This window comes from Nannobrachium achirus (assembly GCF_963921795.1).
Source record: "Nannobrachium achirus genome assembly, chromosome: 8".
NCBI lineage: Eukaryota > Metazoa > Chordata > Actinopteri > Myctophiformes > Myctophidae > Nannobrachium > Nannobrachium achirus.
In genome coordinates this window covers 35,770,421-35,794,547 of record NC_137817.1, presented here as the reverse complement: position 1 = coordinate 35,794,547, position 24,127 = coordinate 35,770,421, and the positions used below count along the sequence as shown (strand labels likewise).

At 41.8% G+C, this 24,127-nt stretch overlaps 1 protein-coding gene across 1 annotated transcript; it reads left to right on the top strand.

Annotated features, from left to right (window-relative positions):
• The first annotated feature begins 278 nt into the window (after positions 1 to 278).
• On the top strand, positions 279 to 24,080 carry LOC308289340 (tripartite motif-containing protein 3-like). Its single transcript, XM_080731028.1, has 13 exons — positions 279 to 411; positions 15,636 to 15,814; positions 16,889 to 17,129; positions 17,496 to 17,647; positions 18,173 to 18,353; positions 18,778 to 19,507; positions 19,613 to 19,716; positions 19,985 to 20,152; positions 20,256 to 20,424; positions 21,280 to 21,339; positions 21,937 to 22,007; positions 22,637 to 22,777; positions 22,980 to 24,080. Exons 2-13 carry the CDS (start codon positions 15,669 to 15,671, stop codon positions 23,130 to 23,132), a joined length of 2,316 nt encoding a protein of 771 aa, XP_080587154.1. The 5' UTR covers positions 279 to 411; positions 15,636 to 15,668; the 3' UTR covers positions 23,133 to 24,080.
• The last annotated feature ends 47 nt before the right edge of the window (positions 24,081 to 24,127 follow it).

Sequence of the window (24,127 nt, the reverse complement as noted above, 5' to 3'; positions counted from 1 at the left end):
CCCCAAAGGCAACAGAAAGCATCCATTGTCCTTTTATGGGAAGTGGGTGGTACCAGAGGTGGCCAAGCCCCATTGCACCAGACGGACTATATTGCGCTCTCTGCTCATAAGGCTCCAACCATTCTGCATATTCCCTGCCCCCCTCCTTCTGCCATTGGTCACATAAACTCCTCCCACTAGCTATCCAAACCAACACTGTGTTAGTCTGTATGCATGCCACTCCCCACATAGCCTCTTTTCCCTTCTCCCTTTCCTCACTGTCTCTTCTTTTTCCCAAACAGACCCTGCCCTTTCATTTCTGTTTCCCAGTGGCGTCTGGATTTTGTTGTTGGCGTGTAGGACCCTGACAATGGGCAGCTTTCTGCACAGTCTGCGATGCTGACACTCCAATCCCTCCTGCTGGGAATTCAAGTGAGTACAATCTGGCCATTCATTATTTATATACGGTATTGCTGCCTCCTTGTTCTATTAAAACCAGTGCAAATTTCCTCAAAACAGGGAAAGAGGGGGCTGAATAATTGATTGCTACATCCTGCCTGGCATCTGTCCATCCATAAATCACAGGGTGGCAGTAATTACTACTACTACTACTTTCTGTTGTGATATGCAATGCTTTTGAATTAATCAGTGTTTATATATAACACTGATTAACAAACAAAGGAATACAAAACAAGCATTTTATGCCAGCTTTCACGAGCAACGATTGCACTATAGCACCTACTAGTCTGTCCTTACTGCTTCCTTGAGCAGCCCACTCATTTCTCCATTTTAGCTCCTACAGTAGGCAGCCCTGGCTGCTTTTTATCTGTGGCAGGTGGGCATCTTTGCTGCAGTCTGAGGGCTGGGCTCCTCAACTAAGCAGACACATTCTTTTGTTTGGGAGATTAGTAAATCTCGCAGCTGGCGTGATCTGAATTCACAAGGAGGTTGTTAAGCTCTGTTTGGTCATTGTGAATCAGCTGGTAGTTTGATTATGTCACTGTATGACTCCTCGTGTGGCACTGTACTGCAGCAACAGCCCAATGCAATTTGCATACCTCTGACCTGGATGGTGTCCAGATGGTTCAGTGAATCTTTATTATTGATTGGCTGTTTGTTTGTTTTTCAGGCAGATTATCTTTGTGTAAAACAATCATTGCCCCTCTCTTAAGGTATCAGGATTTAATGGGTGCAGCTGGTGGGTGAGATGCTTTGGCTAGTTTTTACTGTGCTTGCCGTCTACACCGGGTCGTGGGCAGGTTACAGACATCCCTGGTTGTTGTGCCCAAGGGGCAGAGAGAATGGTTGCATGTCTACTTCTGGTCTTCAAGGTTGTGTATGAATCACATAATGAAGAGAGCAAGTATGGCTGATGCTGCAGTCAGATTCACTTCACTTCACTTCTACAGCTGCTGTATACAAATCAGGCAGGCAGCCGCTATAACAGAAGAGTGGAAACACATGAAACACTTTGAGATGCAAATATATTCAGATACTGTTGTAGCGATGTGGATATAAGATCCAGGGTAGCATTCCCCTTGCAAACCCTGAACTAATTAACAACTACAAGTGTGAACTGCCTGGAAGTGTACCTCAGAAATGATTGGATACGATCTCTGAATACTAATTTGATCAAATGCAGATATGTGGCAGTAATGAAGATGGAGCTGAACCAATTCTTTCCTATGGTATATGAATGTGCCTTCTACTGCCTGGTAGGGGTATTTCCTTTCAAAATCACTTCCCTGTATGTCTAATCTAAGACATGACAGGTCGTTAGTGATGGATTATTATTATTACATTAATGCAGTGGTTCCCAAACTTTTTAGCCTGTGACCCAAAAGAGAAATTAGACGTTTGCCCGAGACCCAAACTAGTGAAATTAGCAGATCTACATGCTCACGACACGGCGCGTAGCCCAGGCTGGACAGCACAGGCTGGAGGGTTAGCTTGTAGATCGACTATTTTCACTACTTCTTAACATATCTTTTCTAATTTATGTATGTTTTTCTATTTTTCTTGTATTTATTCATAAAATTACTTGGAATCTTTTTTAAGGGACCCATAAAAAATTATCTGGGACCCACAAATGGGTCCCGGCCCAGTTTTTGGGAACCAGTGCATTAATGGATGTAATGATCAGAAACCACCGGTCTCTCACTGTGACATTTAACCATAGAGTCGGCTGTTTAGGAAGTAGTTACCCAGTCTGTCTATTATGCTGTCGTAACTGTGCGGTAAAACATATTCTTATCAATCGTCTATGCATGAGATTTGACTACAGTATGATTTGAATAATCACTTCTGCAGTGGATAATTGGGTTTGTCCAAGAAGGCCAAGGAAATTACACTTTAATAATTGTATTTATTTGAGATATTTGATCTCAACATGTGTAATGTTTTCCCTGCTGTACTTTAGCCTAACCTGACCAGAGTTATGTCTTGGTTACACTATTATTAGTGCGATACAAGAATGCAGCCAAATGATGAAGGGATCTACGTGTATCTAATTCCTCAGCTGACCGTAACACTTTCTCCTCTGTCTCTTGTCAATATGTAGACACCAGTGTCTCTTTCTTGTTCTTTCTTGTCATGTACCAGTGTCTTTTGTTGAGATTCTGAATTCTTAATCCCAGAGTCCCCATTTTACAACCAATCCAGTAACTTTGATTGGTAGAGGGCTGAGCATGGATCAGATTGTCAATAACACAATTTATTTATTTCACTGAAGATTCAATTCAATTAATTCTTTCAATGGACTAAAATCTTGTTTTATTTGCTGGCCTTCCTGCCCTGGCATTTGGCCTTTGTGCCCTGAAGCAATGGACAAGTAGCCTTGCGCCTAAAATGACAAAATTCCAGGCCTTGGCCTCATCAAGATATCATGATGCCTGTCTGAACACAATGATCATTATTGATTATTTACTTATCTCTTTCTAATTACTTTAGAAGTCTGCACTCTCTGCTTTAGTATCTTGGTCAGCATATGTCAGTTACTAGAGGTTCGCGGCCCTTCGGGCCGCTCACATCTAGAGTCCACGCCCGCTTCTTTACTAAAAACCTTTTTTTTTCAAAAAAAAAAAAAAAGTTTTTTGAAAAAAAAAGTAAAAAAAAAAATAATAATAAAAAAAAAAATTTTTTGGGGGGGGAACTATTGTGGCGGAACTATTGTGCCGCAGCGCACGTTTCCGGTGGGACATATTTGACCGCCGGACGCACTTCCGGTGTTGACGGCCGGACGCACTGGAGAGAAGTGACTGTTATGCCTCTGCTATTTCTCTGCACTCACTGTGGAGGCAGCAGCAGCAGCACGCACATGCAAACACAGTGGTGTCAAATGTCACTCCACTTACTGCGACGCCCCCCTCTGTTGAAATTGGATCCGCCGGTCCCATAGCTGGGAATGAGCCAATGGAGGGCGGTCACCATGGCGACGGGGGGCGAATGATAGCGTTATGGGCGGTATTCCTTACGTCCTAGACGACTACCTATGAGTTGAAGTCGATGTAAAGGGGGCGTGAATGGGCTTGGAAGTGGGATGCGGCAATAGGAGGAATGTAATAATAGATGCTTTTTAATTGTGGGCTCGCACACGTATGTTATCTTCATTATTTATCTATCAGTCAGTCAGTATCTCCTCAAAACTTTGGCGCGCTTCATCTCTTAAACGCTTACACCTTTCAACACCATTCAAATTTTTATGTGTTCAGCTTACTGAGGACAGGTGTGCTTGTATTCTTGGTTTTGAAATGTTTTGTAGTATAAATATAAAAAATAAAAATGTTTAACTTTAAGCACCCAATGCATTTCCAATGGGTTTAGTGAGTGGGGACAGAGTGGAGAGAAGGATAATAGACCCATGTTTATGTTAAGGCGCTGTGGCTGCAGTGTTCACACTTCAGATATGCTATCTATATCATTGCGTTCACACAGGTCTGCTCTCTGATTTGATCCAAATATCTAAGCTTTGTGATGTATATATTCTGAGTTAAAACTACAAATATCTATAAATGTCCCTCTCCACTCTACTGATTGAGACAGCTGTGATTAAAGGCCTGTCTGTCATTGGCTGTTCTGTGGTGCTGCAAAGTAACCAAGTACATTTACTCAAGTATATACAAGTACTTGTACCTACAGTACAATTTTGAGGTACTTTTACTCTACTTTCCATTTTTGTTACATATACTCTACTATAAATACAGCATTTGACAGCCTCAGTTACTTGTTACTTTGCAGATTTTATTATTAATAAAAAACATAGATGGACCACTTAATACTGCTATGAAGTTGATCTACAATGTGCACACGCACGCACGCACGCACGCACGCACGCACGCACGCACGCACGCACGCACGCACGCACGCACGCACGCACGCACGCACGCACGCACGCACGCACGCACGCACGCACACACACACACACACACACACACACACACACACACACACACACACAAACAACTGTTACTGTGTTACTGTGGAGACGTTTGCTTGTATTTGTCTTTGAGACATGTTTTGTAGTGTTTTAGAAATGTTACTTAAAAAGAATAAGGTTTTAGGATCCCGGGCAATGGGATTTACAGTATATATCCTAGAACCCGCAGGGACAATCAGCCGTATTAGTGGTTGTTGTTGGTTTTCAGGGAGATATCACAACCAATGCATTTTCAAATCAGATCCACAAACACAATAAAAGTCATGCTCCACTCCTCAGTCTGGAGTGGCCACATAGAAGAACGCCTTGGTTATAGACATAGTGGAGGACAGATGTGATCTGGGATTGTTAACCTACAGTATATGCACTCAATATACACCTCTAGAACACATAGAATATGTACAGTAAGGTTCAGTAGAGTACAGTAAAAGTACAGTAAGGTTCAGTAGAGTACAGTAAAGTACAGTAAGGTACAGTAAAGTACAATAAAGTACAGTAAAGTACAATAAAGTACAGTAAGGTACAGTGGAGTACAGTAAAGTACAGTAGAGTACAGTAAAGTACAGTATAGTAAGGTACAGTAGAGTACAGTACAGTAAGGTACAGTACGGTACAGTAGAGTACAGTATAGTATAGTACAGTAAGGTACAGTACAGTAAGGTACAGTAGAGTACAGTAAAGTACAGTACAGTAAGGTACAGTAGAGTACAGTAAAGTACAGTAAGGTACAGTACAGTAGAGTACAGTAAAGTACAGTAAGTTACAGTAGAGTACAGTAAAGTACAGTAAGGTACAGTAAAGTACAAAACAATACAGTAAGGTACAGTAGAGTACAGTAAAGTACAGTAGAGTACAGTAAAGTACAATAAAGTACAGTAAAGTAGAATAAATTACAGTAAGGTACAGTGGAGTACAGTAAAGTACAGTAGAGTACAGTAAAGTACAGTAGAGTACAGTAAAGTACAGTATAGTAAGGTACAGTAGAGTACAGTACAGTAAGGTACAGTACGGTACAGTAGAGTACAGTATAGTATAGTACAGTAAGGTACAGTACAGTACAGTAAGGTACAGTAGAGTACAGTAAAGTACAGTACAGTAAGGTACAGTAGAGTACAGTAAGTTACAGTAGAGTACAGTAAAGTACAGTAAGGTACAGTACAGTAGAGTACAGTAAAGTACAGTAAGTTACAGTACAGTACAGTACAGTACAGTACAGTACAGTAAGGTGCAGTACAGTATAGTAAGGTACAGTACAATACTGTAAGGTACTGTACCTTACAGTACCTTAAAGTATCCTATTTGTTGGGTTGGAAGCGAGCCCACACTGTTTCGAAGGAACAGTATTTCTAGTGAAATCTTCATATATGTGTTCCAGGGATGTGATATATAAACAATAAAGGCTCTAGCACACATTCCGTTTCTTGTAGACAGGTGTGTAGGAGGAAATATCTATAGGCAAGAAAAGAACTCTTGCCAAGCTTAAGGAAAGTGTTTAGGACGTTAGGAGTTCTCTTCTTTTCTTGCCAGGAGTTATCTTCTTTTCTTGCAAAGTTCTATATAACCACATTTACTAAGATATTTGTTTTTTTGGCTTTTCTGCCTTTATTGATAGTATTTCAGTCAAGATTGGACAGGAGACAGGGAGAGGGAGATGGGGAGTGACACGCAGGAAAGGTCATCGGGATCGGCATTCGAACCTGCAACACGCTGTCAGGCATTAGCCTGATATGTGGTATTTGCCTGGATCGCTAGGGTAGCAGGTGCCCCGATCCACATTTACCTCTGTAATTTAATAAAAGAAGAAAAGAAGAATTTAATAAAAGAAAATTACTATATAGTATATAACTATATAATACTATAGGAAGCTGAAGCATTACAGTCTCATAATGAATGCCTACCAAATTCAAATTAGTTCCCCTTTTTAAAGCAAATTTAAATTGACACTAATGATCCATTCTTCATTCAGCCTGGGTCGACCCTACAGTATAGGGCTAATCAATTACCCTAACTCTGGTGGTATAACTTCTATTAAGTTATGCAGCACCACATGATAATGGCTGTGACGTTTTGAGCGACAGCAGTACGTTAGTAGTAGTTGCCCATAAGTGGTTGTCTAGGCGTTGGCCTGTGCCCCATGCTGATCGCCCTTTATGGAATCTGCAGTGCATGGTGTGCCTGAAGGCTGCATGTCTCTCCAACATGCCGCATTGTATTCTGTCTGCTTGTATGATAGTAATGACGTTGTGAGTGACACTGATATCTCTTGACTCCATGTCTTCTCTTGTCACTGTCAATCGACACTACTGGCTACTGTACCTGATATAGCATGGTCATCATTTGTTTTGTTCTCAGATCTTAAAACTGCTCTTTTTAATTAAACACTGCAGACGTATTTTTACTTAACAATAGCTGTGCCATAACTTGTCTTCTATAGCATCCCGTACCATAACTTGTATTCTATACCTCGGCTCAACTGAGTAGCAACTAAGCCCCATTTCATAGTCGCACACGATGGTGTCACGTGGCGTAAATAGACAAAAATGTTTCCCCTATTTTGACATGCCAAAAATATCGATGCCAGGTTGAATATATAAGAGCAAGACTTCCTTTTCATTTCTTTATTGTTGTGGTATTGGCTCCACTTTATCAAACTTTCCAGGCATCAAAGAATATCCAAAGAATTAAACATTCTTGTAGATTTAGGGAGTACCTGTTCAAATCTTGCATCAAGCATTTGAGTACGAGAGCCAACCTAGTAATAGACATTACAGTATCTAGTTTAATAAGTATTGTAATGGACTTATATTTGCTAAATCGAAGTTACTGTTGGCGTGTGCATTTCTTGACTGATGATTCCTGTGAAAGTCAGGAACATTTGTGGGTCCTGCCCAAAAAGATCCTAAAGATTCGGCATACAAACATTTGTATTGTTCATGTTTGATGGAAGGATAGATTAGCCGGAGGGTCAGGTCTGATTCAACCCAAGTTGTTGTTTTCAGACTTTTATGACTGGACCAAATGGGGTCATTTGAGTGATAAAATGAACTCCCAATACACACGAGTCTGTGAGCAGTCATGCATTACCCATGTCTGAAGGATCTTTCACTGTTTAAGAGCATATCAGTCCTTCATAATTAAATCACTACAGTTCAGAGGTCACCATCATTTGTTTTTGTATTTGTCTTTAGCAGAGATTTAGGTCATAGTAAACAGTCAAGCCTTGGACAAGCATGTATTTTAAACCTTAGAATCAATATTTTATCATTGGTAGCCCTGTTGTACTTGTCAAACGTATTACCCACTTTCCCTCTGCCTAAGTCTCACTTTCTCTCTGTCAAACAGACCTACAGCCAATCTGCCTTACAGAGAAATGAACAAAATTACAGTGAGAAAGGGAGTGTAACAAAGAAAACAACCTAATTGAGAAACATAATGTCACATTGCAGGATGACCTCATGATTGGGACTATAAATGGAATAATCACTGGCAACAAGTCAGTTGTGTAAGAAGACAGAATAAGAGTTACTGAAACCTACCTGGCGAATCACCAACTCATTACGGCGCAATAAGGAATTGCATCTTGTAACCATAGTTAGAGATTTTAGAATCCTAATTTCCTCTTCGACTCCACGAGTTTACTACACCTCGAAGGCTATTCAAGAAGAACATCGAATTCTAGAAGTGCTAGGACTCTAGCACTAGACCGTGTGTACTTCTCGTATTATAAGATACTAGCAGTTTAAGTGGTTAAATGCAATGTAGCTGAGCAAGATGGAAGAAGATATTTACCACCCTGAAGGTGCAGTAGCCAGCAGCCACCCATCTTTGCTACAGAGAGCTACATAGTTCAAAATGAGTTCTTTACTCATTTCCCCTATACTGTTGAATTGTTGTACATTGATGACATACATACCCACAGGCACACAATAGATGTGAATAGGAAAATGGCAAGGCTCTATTTTTAAACACTGTCTTGACAACACATCACCAAGGGTTAACACTTCCTACATGAGGTCACTTAAATCCTTGTCAATGTTTACCAGTCCACCACACAACTGACTGTTGGAATAGGCAGTCTGGAGTGTTCAGTACTGAGTCACAGTGGTCAATGGAATGGAATACAGGATTCCAATAAAGTGACTTTGCATCTAAGTGCAATTTAGTACAGTTACTCAAAAAACAGGATGCTGAAATACTGATTGCAAATACGGACTAAAACTGAAATCTAAAATAAAATGGAAGAAGACAGATAAATCATAGAGATTAGTCTGTTTAACGTCCTGAAAACAAAGTAATCAAAAGTAAAAGTAATTAATTATATTATTTTGAGTAACAAATGGTAACATTATATTGACAGACTGACTTCATGAAAAGACAATAAGGTGTAGGGCTTGTATTTTCTTTGCCTAATGGATCCAATTAATAATTATAAAGGTGGAGTATAAAAGTAGAAGTCAACTTGAGCAATATTTCAGATCACTATATCTTATATATGATATTAATATCTGTTTTCATATTGTATTTTCTCAGGCCATTCTGGGCCCAACTCAATCATGTCAAATGTGTACTGACCGGGGCGCCCGCTGGCCTGGTGGTCAAGGCGCGTACCATATACTAGGCTATGATGCCTGCTGGCGTCGCCGGTTCGATTCCCGATCCGGACGACCTTTGCCACATGTCATTCCCCATCTCTCTCCCCATTTCCTGTCAGTCTACTGTCCTATCGAATAAAGGCATAAAAAGCCCAAAAACAAATCTTTAAAAAAAAAAAAAAATGTGTACTGACCTTTGTACCTCCTCTTTAGGAGTGTTATTAGAATGTCATATCCATACTACTACCTTGACAAAGGTGTGTAATTCTAAGTGGTGCATTTCCTCCCCCACAACCAATAATATCACACCCCATCTATTAGTAATAACAGAATTATTCATGCTACTGTTAAAAGTACTAATCCGATGCCAGCCAAGTCGGTGCAATAGTACTAGTATGGGCTGGGAGTAACATTTGTACGCTACCTTCTACAATACAGCTACTGTACAATACAGTATAGCCTATGAGGGGCAAAACTAATGGTGGGTTTGGGGAAAGAGAAAGTCATGGATATATGCCCTCATGCAGCAGACTTGATCAAAGCAGATTAAGGTGAGCTCAATGTTTTCTTTTAAGATCCAATTAAACTCTCTCTGTCACACAGACCTGACCTCAGGTGAATGGCTGTTCGGAGCAGGGGTGCAACAGTTATTCAAAATAATCTATTCTGTTATAAGCAATAATCGACAATTTATTACCAGTAAGACTCCCTAATCGGGAGATAAGCGACCGTTGGTCGCTTATCTCCATGAATAGGCCAAAAAGTAGTTTGTGCAAAATCGTCCTGATGGTGGCGCTAGATGGGACAGATGCGTTGTGATTACATGACTACTGTGTGTGTGTGTGTGTGTGTGTGTGTGTGTGTGTGTGTGTGTGTGTGTGTGTGTGTGTGTGTGTGTGTGTGTGTGTGTGTGTGTGTGTGTGTGTGTGTGTGTGTGTGTGTGTGTGTGTGTGTGTGTGTGTGTGTGTGTGTGTGTGTGAGAGAGAGAGGACAGTGGCAACATTCCTTGCCACTTGGCAGGTCACACATTATGTTTGAGAGAGAGAGAGAGAGAGAGAGTGTGTGTGTGTGTGTGTGTGTGTGTGTGTGTGTGTGTGTGTGTGTGTGACACAGAGAGAGCAGCCCCGTTGGGGTGGTCATTTGGTCATTTTTGCACATTTGGTAATTTTTTACACCTGGGGGTCCCCCAGGGACCTGCCGAAACTCCGGGGGTCCTTGGAGGTTGTAGTTTGGCAGGCAAGGAGTGTGTGTGCAAAATCTGGCATGGATCGGGGCAACGGTTGCAGAGATATGAGCAGGGCAAAAGTGTGACGTGTGACGTGTGACAGAGGGAGTGACGGAGGGACAGCCGGTGGAGGTTTGGATAGTGTGCAAGTAACTGCGACCTACGGTCGCAATTAAAATAATTAATTAATAATCAGTCGCTATTTTGGGCATGTCATTATAGGTACAAAAATAAAGAGAATAAGATATCACAAAGTTCACATAAGTGAATCTAGCAGAGCTACAAGTTCATATTGCACAATGCAACGCGGTTTGAGCTTGTAGACCTGTTATTGACTTTTTTGCATGACCCCATTGTGTGACGGAAGTATAAAATAACCCTTAAGCCTGGGCCGCTGGCCTAGCCGTTTGGGCTCTGTCTAAAGTAGCCCATTCTGTTAAATGTGACAATGTGTGCTTATTGTCATTAAAGGTAGGGTAAGTGATTTCACTCAAGTTTCAGTGTTCATGTACTGTAGGTGACAGACAGGGGCCTTCCTCCAATCATGATCAAGTGGGGGCAGGCCTTGGTGCGCGTAAGGCCCGCCTGCACTCGACCATGATTGGAGGAATGCCCCACTCTATCCTGATTGGAGGAAAACCTGTCACCCAACAGTTTTGGTGGAAACTGCTTTTTTCTCCTGACAAGGGGATAAGACTGAAGTCCAAATATGGACCAAACACTCTATACTAGTAACTAGTACTATCAAAATATAGTCCCATTTTGTTATTATTTGAATTGAATTAAATTAAATCCCTTACCCTACTTTAAATTCTGGGGGAAACCACAGTAATCCAGGTGGTAGATCAGAGAAGGCCATCATAACCACTTTCAACCTTTCTTTTTTAAAAGTAAAGGTAGATCTACAAGCTCACAAGGCATCACTTTGGGACACTTTGTGTGTGTGGATCTGCTATATTCATTGCAAGACAAAGTATATAGGGCTTAAGTTGTTAATGCAGGGGCGAGAGTGTGGAAAAAAACACTTTATATTCAAAAAGCTGAACCAGATCTAGCTGGATCTAGACCTGGATTTATAACTACACATATTCTGTAGATGCTATGCTGGCATCCTGTCCCTGTGTGAACGTGGGTTGTGAAGTAAGGAGAACACACTGCTGCAGACTGACTAGAATAATAAACTTGCTCTGTAAGAACTGCTGAACAGGCAATTTCCCATAAGGACGCTTTGAAGAGGATAGTCACTCACCACATTCCTTTCTCTATTAGAACCGTACTATCACCATTATCAGTTTATCACTATTCATGTTTTCATTTTAATCATCAATCTAGATGAGATTTGTCCTCATCTGTACTCTTTTGGACAAGCCGGGCTGTCCTTGACCTCTACTACTGTGGTGTATGTAAAATTACTGTGTGGGTTTATCCAGATGATCACACGTTTGCTTGTCTCCCTGGATTTTTAGGATAGATTTCTGCGTGATATTATATTTCTAACCGTTGCTGTATTGTTTCCTTTTTTTGTCCGAGCACAATCGTTTTTAGTTTTAGCTAAACCCGTCTACAGTCACTCCATAGATCTGCATGCAAGCATGCATTGCTGCTGCACGCTGCTGTCTTTTTCCTGTGCTGTGGTGAGGGGGAGGAACTGAGCAGAAGGGGTCTGCTGAGGGAACAGGCAGGGAGGCCTAGAACAGAGAGGAGGAGCCTCTGGGATCTGGCAGGCTTGCTGCCTTCCTGATGTCACTGCTCAGCTGCTGCCATTCAGAGCCCATGTGAGGGGAAGCAGGCACAGGGAGGGCGGGGAGGGGGCTTTTGGAGTGGAGACAAGGGGAGGGAGGAAGAGAGGCGCTGGGAAGAGCTGGGACAGTCAGACTGGGTGTGTGGACAGTGAAAGGCATCTGCATAACTCCTTAGTCAGTGGGCCTTGTAATCACTGAGCAACTATATAACAACAACGGTCCTCCTGCGTAACAGACATTTTTACATCGCTGAGACTTGGCTTGGGGACACACGGGACAATGCTTATGCCGGATAGAAAATGAGAGGACAAGTGAAAGAGCGAGAAAGAACAGTAGAGAGGAAAGGAGGGAAAAGCCGAGAGAGGTTGTGGCTGAAAGCAGGGAAGGAATGCCATTGTTAGAGCTAACTGCTCTGTGTTGCAGAAAGACAGCTGCCTCTGAACCCTGCCTGTTCATGTGAGAGAGGGGCCAGCTACTAGCTCTCCGATAACTGTGTATTTAACCCAATCTCCCCATAGGCAGACAGGTGGTGCCCGAGTGAACTCCGCCAGTCTCAGTCAAGGGAAGGAACTATAGGAGGAATTTGGGGTGTGGCGTTTTAAGGGTTCCTCTTTTTCTCCTTCCTCTTAGCACCGGAGAAAAGACAGGCCTTGTTGTGTTTGACAAAGCACTGTTCAGACAGGAACTGTAATATGGAGCGGTAAGCTTGAGTTCAGTTCCCCCTGTTGCTACTAGATGCACACAGAAGCTTGAACGTCTGCTGGCAGTCTGCTCCATCAAAGGACGGATCGAAAAATCGCTTATGTACAGTAGAAGTACTGTAACCTCAATAGAGGGATTACAAATCCTGGGTTTGGAGCCATGGCTGAAAGATGAGGCGAGATTGACCTCTGATACAGTTCTGTGACGGGTAAAGAGGTTAAGGGTGAGTTGACCTAGCTTTCTAAGGGACATTTTTATGTGTGTGTTCTAAGGATTAGACAGATTTAAGTAATGGCCTTTAAACTGTCATTACCAGCAGCAGCTCTGTGTTTTTAACACATTACGGCGTAGGGGTGGGATGCTTATGTGAGGATGAGCTAGTAGATGTAGTAATGCTTTCTCAACTCAGTGAATCAATCTGTACACAATGTGCACATTGTTTTCCTATCTGTTTGAATGATAACCCCCACAGATTGAGATGTAAAGCCAATAGATGTGTTACTGTGTTTGAGTTTGTAACAAAATAACCTCACATTCTAACATGTCATGGAAAATGACACTTAGTTATTGAGTTTTTCCACACACTCATTTCTACACTATTTAAAATCCATGATCTCTAGATCATGGTATATTCCATCAAGCATCAAGCCTATCCTTTATTTGTATAGACATTATTGTCTGTCAAATAACTGCACTCTGCTCACTGTTTTTAGAATGAAGAATATAGAAGAATACTTGTGTTGTCTCTGTATACTTGTTTTATCTGTATACTCTGTATGCTTGTTGTATGTATGCTTTGGCAATGAAAACATTTTATCATGCTAATAAAGCTTTTTGAAATTGATACATAGACAGAGAGGTACAGAGACAACATTACAAGAGTCACATTTTCAGTAGTCCACAGGATAAGAATGGCAGACTGCACGAAGGATTCCTAGAGTTGCTGCAATTGCTCAGTTACACTGCTATTTCCTTCTGGAGGGGATGGGAAGGGCCACCAGCTTCCTTGTTGTGCTTACCTCCACCGCCAACTCCACACCATCCTGTTTAGCTCCAATGACAGAGCCAGCCTTTTTCACTAGCTTATTCAGCCCGTTATGGTCCCTTTTGTTGATGTAATCCCCCCCCCCCCCCACCCACACACACACCCATAGCATGCTATTGCAGAGAAGTGGACGCTGGCCACAACAGCCTAGTGGAACACCTGCAGCATCCTGTTAAACTTGCCAAAGGACCTGACCCTCCTCAGATTACTCTGGCTCTTCTTGTATTAGTCTGTTATGGTGTACCTACTACCCAAGCAAATTGTAGGTTTCCACGTACTACACTGTCTCCCCATGAATGATGCAGAGGGCTGGAGGTCTCTCATTGCTATGGTGACTGTCCACAGCAATCTCCTTGGTCTTGCTTGCATTGAGTTGAAGGAAGTTGTCATCACACCACGAAGCTCTCCACCACAGCATTGTTCTCGACTGTGGTGTCACTGTGTCGTCTGTGATACTGCTGACGATGACAGCGTCGTCAAAGAACTTCAGAGACGGTGGCAAGTTTTGGAGTTGATGCAGAAGTCAGATGTGTAGAGGGTGAACAAAAAGGGTGACAGAACGGTGCACTGGAGAGCAGTGGCAGACATTGGCAGGTCTCTCCTCTGTAGTCTGTACAGCATCTGAACTTTAGTACTAGAGCTAGTGCTAGTGAGTAGTGACTCATGTTTTGTGTGGTTAAAAATACTTTAAGCAGGCACGAACTACCATTGCAGCCTGACAGTGTGTCGCGGATTCAAGGCCAGATCCTGACGACCTTTGCTGCGTGTCTCTCCCTGTCTCTCTCCCCATCTCCTGCTAAAACATCCGAATAAGAATAAATCGATAACTAACTGCAGCCCTAGGTCTATCTCTCCCCATTTCCTGTCTGTATACTATATACTATCATTTCAAAACCAGAACAAGCCAAAAATGATCTTTAAAAGTATGTGTTAAAATGATGTGTCTCAGCTCTCTGACCACAGCACTCTTCTTTGATATTTTCATATTTTTATCAAAATTTGTGCATATAGTAACAGAATAATATGAAATACAGATGCCCTTTTCTCAGCAATGTCCAAGGCCCATGGTAAAGCAATATACCCATGGTTATGGCTATTATGTATGTAATCCTCTATGTGCGTATGTACAGTGTGTCATTGGCACAGATAATCTGTGCTTGACCCACTGATACCCTTCCATGTAATAGCATCTACATACAGTACGCTATAATAACACATGTGGCATCCACTGATCTGTGTGAACAATGCCACGGACACTGGCACAGGTTGCTTTACAACTTTGCCACTCATATGTTTATGCTCTAGGACAACAGTTCTTCATTATTCCTTTTTTGTTTATCTTCCTTGTTGTAGATGTTAACTCACATTATTTTTGAAGCTGCTACAATGTTTTGAGAAACCAGAACAAGATATTTGTGTAACCATGATATAACAACAAAGAACACTTTGAAACCTTGAAGCTTGATATGGATTTTGACCATTCATAAAATGATAATCCTGAAAAGAGTCTTTGTGTTTCATATAACATGATCAGGTCCCTACTTAACTAGCCGTGCGATTAAGTTACACCTACAATATATTCCAAGTCCTCAGGCTGCTCTTCTGTCCATAAATGCTGTAAAGCATAAAAAGGGTAATCCCATATTCTTTTGTAGAGGCAGAATCAGAAAGGATACCGCACATATAGATGTAATAGAGCTTTCATGTTTTGTATAATGCATTTTGGTTTACTTTCCCGAATTTCGTTAGGGACAGTCTGTTTCTGCCACTGATCTTTGCTCTCCTCATTTCCTACTGAGCAGCAGTCTTTCCATGGTCCATTTAGGCTGAAGTGATTACACCCTCCTCTGCTGTGAATGGCTCTTCATGGCCCTTTGCCTCGCTCACAAATCCCTTTCCTTTCCCTTTGGTCTAGGTTAAGTGGTACCTGTGCTACCTTGTCTTTTGAATGTCCCTCATCATGGCCAAGCGTGAGACAGGCAGCACTAGCCCTGTGGTCAGGCAGATAGACAAGCAGTTCCTGGTCTGCAGCATCTGCCTGGATCACTATCACAACCCTAAGGTCCTGCCCTGCCTGCATACCTTCTGCGAAAAGTGAGTTTTCCACTTTCAACCATACAACAATAGTGGAAAATAGCAGATCCACAACTAGGTTAGGCAGCTCCTCATGTAATCTGCCTAACAAGATTTTCTGCCATTTTGCATTTTCTTCAAAACACATTCTTTGCTTCTATTCCCAGATTGCTACTACCGGTACTAGCATTCTTGTCCAAAGCTCACACAAATTGCTATATGTGAACTTTGGTCATAAATGTGTGATAAACGTATCATACCAATTTTTCATATTCTACACTGATTTGGCTTTTGGCTTCTTAAGTTTACAGGGGGGCACATTTGACAAAAAAGGGCCCAAAATCATGCATGCATTGTTCAATCAACCCCAAATGTAAATCTGATTTTGAGAGGACTATAAACAACACAGAACCAAATGTGATTTCGCTGATTCGCACCACAAAAGTTAAATGTCACCGTTTTGCAGAAACCACATTTGGTACACATGATCTCAGGAGTCATGTGACAATGCACGTCAAAGAGCTTTTTGATATTCCATCCTATTTAATAATTGTAATTGGCTTCCAAACCTATTTCAAAACATACAATGAAGGCAACAGCCAATCATCCCAAATTGTAATTACCGGTACATGTTGAAGGACCTCCATAGGCCTCTCAACATGGATCCTGATGGCTGCAACCCATGACGTACACACAGCACTGGCTAGACAACCCAGCCTGGCAGAGAATGTGCTCCATTGAGTGCCCCTTTCTAGTTCATTATGGAATAAGACAGTATTAAGTTCAGTATGTTTACTGGATCACAGCTTCTAATGTGTATTAGGGCACAGCAGCACTCATGCCAGTATGCCATCATTATGGCTTCTGTCTGTATGACATAAGGTACCAACCAGTCTGATCTTTGCCACAGGAAAACAGGATTAGTCATGTTAAAGCGCTGCTGGCAATGAGCAGACATTTCCAAGGCTTGCTCCTCTCACATGACCGAAGCACTTTAATCAGTTTGAGCATTTTTGCACTCTTTATTGTCACTACTGATCATTTATCATTTATTTAGGCTCATCTCTCCGTCTTTTACCTCTTGCCTTCTTTTAGATGCTTACAAAACTACATCCCTCCGCAGTCTCTGACTCTATCCTGCCCAGTGTGCCGCCAAACGTCTATCTTGCCAGAGAAAGGTGTGGCTGCCCTGCAGAACAACTTCTTCATCACAAACCTCATGGAGGTGTTGCAGCGGGACCCAGAGTGCACTAAACCTGAGGCCTGCAATGTTCTGGAGTCAGTCAGTGCAGCTGCAGCCTGCCAGCCTCTCTCTTGCCCCAACCATGAGGGCAAGGTAAGCTTCTTCCAGATGGAACAATTTGACCAAGATTGTTATGTCATGTTATGTTATGTATTGTTTGAGGTCTTTCAAAGAAAAACAGAACACAGCTACACTTGAGTAAAACATTTGCATTGTGTATAAATTATTTGTATTAATTTCTTGGAGGATTGAACTCCAGGAATGCATTATTCGCTTCGTTTATGGCAGTGGTTCTCAAAATTTTAAATGTCAAGGTCTCCCCTTAACTCTGACAGTATACAAATGGAACCAAATGGACCGTCGGGTCATTTACAGACTTGTAAGGGTCAATCCACTTCCAACCCAGAATCCACTTTGAAAACCACTGGTTTACAGTATGCTCCACTGCGCCCTCTGCAGGTGATGGAATTCTATTGTGAGTCATGTGAAACAGCCATGTGTCTGGAGTGCACAGAAGGGGAGCACAGAGAACATGTGACCGTTCCACTGAGGGATGTGCTGGAACAGCACAAGTCGGCCTTAAAAAATCAATTGGACACTGTGCGCAACAGGTATGCCATCATATACCTCCAGAGTGTGTCATTGCATCTGATACTGTAGTTCCTCTTAGATATCAAGGATGTTGTTTTGCTATTCAGCAGTGGTGGGAAAAAAGTAAAAGTCTGGAATTCAAAATAGTATTGGCATCAAAATGTACTTGAACTACCAAAAGTAAAAGTACAAAATGTTTGAAAATAGACGATCTACGTAAGCTTGTAGATCAGCTATTTTCAAATGGCCTTAGGTATAAAGTAGGGCTAAAGTGGTTTATGTATGTTTTTATAATATTATAATGTATTAATTTATATCTGCAAAGTAACTAGTAACTAAAGTTTTCAAATAATTGTAGTGGAGTAAAAGTACAATATTTGGATCCGAGATGTAGTGGAGTCGAGGTAAAAGTGTAGTGGAAATTGGAATTAACCAAGTAAAGTACAAATACCTCAGAATTGTACTTAAGTAAACATACTACTTTACACCACTGCAAGGATGTTGTTTTACTATTCATTAATTTACTCTTTCTTCTTTACTGACAGGCTACCTCAGTTGATGGCAGCCATCGAGCTCGTGAATGACATCTCAAAGCAACTGACGGACCGCAAGAATGAGGCGGTGACTGAAATATCTAACACCTTCGATGAGCTGGAGAAGGCCTTACACCTGCGTAAAACCGCCCTCATCACTGACGTAGAGAATATCTGCAGCACCAAGCAGAAGGTCAGAATGTTATCCCAGAATATAGCGGTTATATAAACCCTTCCTCTAGAAGGGTGCTGTTCATTTGTTGATATGTTTTCACTGCACTGCTGCAGTGCAATCACCCTTGACTGGCAGTGGTGGAAAGAGTACTAACTGCAATGTAGAAATACTAGTTGAGTAAAAGTACAAAAGTATTGGTATCAAAATATACTTAACTCTCTCGTTGCTATCAATTAAATCTCTTTGAAGGTCCAAGTTGCCATGGTCTCCATAGACGGATCATGCACGCCCATGCCTAATCATGCACCATGTGTGTTTTCAAATAAACATAGTGAAGTAACAGTAGAATATTTGGATTCAAGATGTAGTGGAGTAGAAGTATAGTCAAAATAATTCAAAATTGTTTTTTAAGTAACTTTTACCTGGTTGTGTGTATGTTCAGGTGCTCCAGGCACAGCTAGCATCACTACTGCAGGGCAAGGAGAACATCCAGAGCAGCTGCAACTTCACAGAACAGGCGCTGAGTCACGGCAGCGCCACAGAGGTCCTGCTGGTCCAGAAGCAGATGGGAGAGCGGGTCAGTGCCCTTGCCAGACACACCTTCCCAGAGCAGCCCCACGAGAACGGACACCTAGATTGCCAGGTGGAGACGGAGGGCCTGCGGCGCTCCATCCAGAACCTGGGAGTGCTGATCACGACGGGGGCTGTGGGCCACACTAGCGTGGCCACCGGCGAAGGCCTGAGGCATGCGCTGGTGGGTCAGCACACTACGGTTACGGTAACCACCAAGGACAAGGCTGGGGAGCTGGTGAAGACCGGGAATGCTGCTCTAAGGGCAGAAATCACCTCTGCAGACGGCGCGTGCGCTGAGGCCGAGGTGGTGGACAATAAGAACGGAACCTACGAGGTGGGGTATACCCTACGCTCTGAGGGAGAGTTCACCTTCTCTCTACTGCTGTATGACCAGCCTGTGAGGGGGAGCCCGTTCCGCCTGCGTGCTGTCAAGCCATCTGACGTCCTCCAGTCACCAGATGATGTGAAGAGAAGGGTGAAGTCCCCCAGTGGGGGAGGGGGTCATGTTCGACAGAAAGCTGTCCGCAGGCCCTCCAGTATGTACAGCACCACCAAGAAAAAGGAAAACCCCATTGAAGACGAGCTGATCTACAGAGTGGGTGGGTATACAGCTAACTGATGGCTGGCTGGCACTAAATGGTGTGCGTGTGTTTGTGTAACTGGAACACCGTATTCTTATATTACATATTATATTGCATTATCAGGAACGAGGGGCAGAGATAAAGGAGAGTTCACCAACCTACAAGGCATCTCTACATCCAGCAATGGCCGCATTGTGGTTGCTGACAGCAACAACCAGTGTATACAGGTGGGAGTTTGTCACACCGCAGAGCCGGAGAATGTATTCTAAAATAAAACAGACATTCAATTCCCTTATTTACCACATTAACCCTCGCATCATTATTGTATGCTGTAGGTGTTAAAGATCCCCCCCCCCCCTATATTTTCTAACTTTTCTGCAACATTTTCTTAAATAGACGATGAACGAGATCACAACACTTTGCATTCATCATAAGACAAATGTTTATAGGGATTAAGTTGTTAAAATGTGTAGTAACTGAAGTGTTCTTTTCCAGGTCTTCTCCAACGACGGACAGTTCAAGCTGAGGTTTGGGGTCAGAGGTCGTTCACCAGGCCAACTGCAGAGACCCACAGGCGTCACCGTTGACAGTAATGGTGACATCATTGTGGCTGACTATGACAACAGATGGATCAGCATCTTCTCATCGGATGGAAAGTTCAAGGTGAATAGTCATAAGTAAAGTTGGGAGAAAAGGTGACGGACCATTCCTCACACAATCAAAATATATCACTAACTGTTTTTGACTGTTCCTTTGGCCCTCACAGAACAAAATAGGGGCTGGCCGTTTAATGGGACCCAAAGGCGTGGCCGTAGACAGGAATGGCCATATCATCACGGTTGATAACAAGGCCTGCTGTGTCTTCATCTTCCAGTCAAATGGGAAGCTAGTGACTAAGTTTGGAGCTCGAGGAACATCAGACCGGCAGTTTGCAGGTACAGCCACGATGTGCTCTTTAGTTTAAACTGAATCACTCATTATGCATAGCTTTGCAAGGCAAGTTCTGCCTCATTTATGTTGTGTGTTGAGTGAACACACTTGGGCCAGATTTACAGATGTTTTCCATGGTTCATATTGCACAGGAGGATGTAGTCCGAGCGTTTCGGGCAGAAATCGTGCATTTTAAGGTAAAAGCATGAAATTTGGCACACATTTAGAACATGATATATGGAACATTTTTGACTCTAGGGACATTGAGCGGTCAAACCCCTAGTTTGACCCCTCATATGCTACTTAAAGCATATTTATGGTTTTGTATTATTTTACCGTATAGTAAAGTCTATGAGACTCCCAACTTTGATTGGTTCCCACAAGTTTCCCAAGAGAAATCTGCGATGTCCCTATAGCCAAAAATGTTTCATATGACATGTTCTGTGTGCCAAATTTCATGCTTTAATCGTAAAGTCCACGATTCCATCAAAATACTGCCCAAAACGCCCGGACTAATGATCATTTGTACATATTCACCGATGACTCTTTAGGGGGGAGCATGACTATTTAGAGATCCTTTAATTTAATGATATCACATAAATTGTATACCTGCTTAATATTATATTTTTCTTGAATCCAGTTGTTAAAGTGCACTGTTGCATGAAAGAACTTAACGATCCTCCTCGTTAGACCATTTTTCTCACTCAGTAACTAAGAGGATTTTCAGAATTAGCGTAATCCTGCAATGATACGGCTTCACTTGTTGCATGGAAAGCCTATCACGTACTCTACTCTACTTCACTGACACTTCTCCATTCATCATAAATCTCATTTCTCACTTGAACCTTTTTTTCTTTTAGAAAAAAGTGGTGGTAACATTACTCTGGAGCAAAAGCTTAGTAAATCTGGCCCTGTTTTCAGTAAGTAATCCTTAATTTATTGTCTGTGTTTATTTCATCCTGCTGACAAACAGGTCTCTTGTCCTTCTCCTTTCACACATTCATGGCTCAGTCTGTTCAATGTTAACCAACAGGGCTCTGCAATTGAAACTCTAGAAAGGTTTGATTTGAAGTGTGGTTGGAAAAACTCATTGGACATGTGATAAAAAAAAACTGGTTAAGGCATAGTTATGGTTAGTTTAACAACGTGGGAGAGCATTCACCATGCAATATCATCATTATGTCTGTACTGTACAACAAACAAATCTATGCTCTACCACTCTCAAACTGATGGGTTTACAGTCCAAAGGGCCATTGCGTTCACACTGAGCACTATAACTATGAAAATATACATTTAAAAATTGTCAAGTGGATGGCAGAGTACAATAATACAATGGTGAACGATATAGATATAGTTATAGTGCTCAGTGTGCAGTGCTCAGTGTGCAAGCCCCCTTACTGTGGAAAGTGTGTTTCTTCTAATGAAAGTCCCAAAATAGCTTGGGACATCCTCTCATACTGTAAGCTAGCAGGCAGTGGATGACTCATCTTTCCTCTCTCCTGCTCGGTCTCCTCTAGGTCCTCACTTTGTGGCCATAAACAACAAAAATGAAATTGTTGTAACAGACTTCCATAACCATTCAGTCAAGGTAGGGCTTGTCGTGTGAGTGTGAAGTATATGTGTGTTATTTTAATGTCATTTTTTTCAACTCTTTCAATACAGTGAATGCCTGGTGAGCAAATACTCACCAGGCACTAAATAATATGTGAAAATGGGATTCCTATCAAAAGAACCAGACACAACTGAAACTGGCCCATCCGTCTTCCTTGTTTATTCCAAGAAAATGTTAACAATTAGAAGAATATATTTAAAAAGCCAAAATGAACTACACAGTTGGTCTGCAGGGCATAACAAAAGAGAAAGGTTCCAGACACATAATACAGTAGTACTCTAAAGTGACCAATAGATGGCAGTCATGGTAATGTATTTAAATAAGCAAGGGGAAATAGTACAATGTTTGAGTGCCTTGAAGCTACGCCTCTTGTTCACATATATCTTCATTCCTATAGTTCCAAGTGCGCTGGACATTATTATATTTTGTATGGGAATGTTTTAGCCACTGGAGCGCCTGGTTGCCTTTCCTGTTGTATATTGTATTGTATATTAAACACCTGAAATTCTTAAATAAAATAGACACTGAAGGGAGTTTCAAAATAAAACGTATCTCCAAATGTGATAATGTGAAACTAAACTTTGAAACTTTAATCTCTCTACTAGGTGTACAATGCAGATGGAGAATTTCTTTTTAAATTTGGCTCCCATGGGGAGGGGAATGGTCAGTTCAATGCTCCAACTGGGGTTGCTGTAGATGCCAACGGAAATATCATTGTTGCTGATTGGGGCAACAGCCGGATTCAGGTAGGCTTATATGAAATTATTATTTTAGCATTTTTAGCTGCAACTCTACATAATGTTAATAGAACTTGTTTGTATCATATGGCTAGAGACATACATACAGTAAGTGCTTGACATTATTTGAATTGGTCATTAGGTATCAATCCATTTTCTGATGTTTCTGTCTAAACCTGTCCATTACTGTATATTTTATGTTTCCATGCAGGTGTTTGACAGCTCAGGGTCCTTTCTTTCATACATCAACACATCAGCGGACCCTCTTTATGGCCCCCAGGGCTTAGCCCTCACCTCCGATGGCCACGTGGCGGTGGCAGACTCTGGGAACCACTGCTTCAAGGTTTATCGTTACCTGCAGTAGAGTGGGACTCCCCCTGACAACATTGCAAGGACTGAAGGATGACATAACCAGTGTACCACACGGGGTGCAACCACCATTTCCAATTCAGCCTTTTTGACATGCAGATCATCTGATTAACAATCACTGACCTCCCGGACACGAAGACGTAGCCCACACCGACGCTCTTCTATGTATGGTGTGTATTGAAGGCTATTTTTCTTTTTTAAGTGGGGTTATGTAATGCCTCGGTGTCAACTCAAGTACAGTGATTCACGTAAAGCTGGGGAAGAATGTCAGAGGAAGTATGAAGAATTGTTGTGTACTATACGTAATACACTGTTGAAGATATCAGAGATGTTCTGGATGACCAGAAGGGTCAGAGATGGATTGAAGTATAATGAGCCATAACTTGTCCAAATGCATGCCATTGTTTGCTCCTCAATGCCTAGGAGAGAACACAGACTCAATTGGTTGTTGTCATCATGATCTAGTTAGTGCTTACAGTGAAATGAATGACGCTAAGCTTATTCAACAATGAAAGTCATACTTTCCTCCTTTTTGGAAAACTGGCATCTAACTTAATAATGTTGCCACCATCTGTGCATTGGATTGCTGTATGTACTGTATATGCATAAATGTATATTGTGTATATTGGATCACTCCGTATTTACATGTGCTATGATTTTGAAACAGCCTTTTGGTAATTCAAACAGCGGTCAACGATTCCAGCATTTCAAACAAATGTTTATGGCAGCTGTTTAAAAATGTGCTCCTGAACCGAAAAGCTTAGCACATGCTCGAAATAAAGTTTGTCATATTTATTGCCAATGTAAGCAGCACAATAAATGATTGTAATACCTGTTGTTTTAAAGAAAAATACAAACGAAAAAAGGAATTGCTAATTTATTTTATTTTATACACTAGCTCAGCATTTACAAATTATTTTTCTAATTATTTTGTGTGCTTTTTTTCCCCCCTCATTAAAATCTCAAACTTGTCCTTTCCCCTTGAAGGTA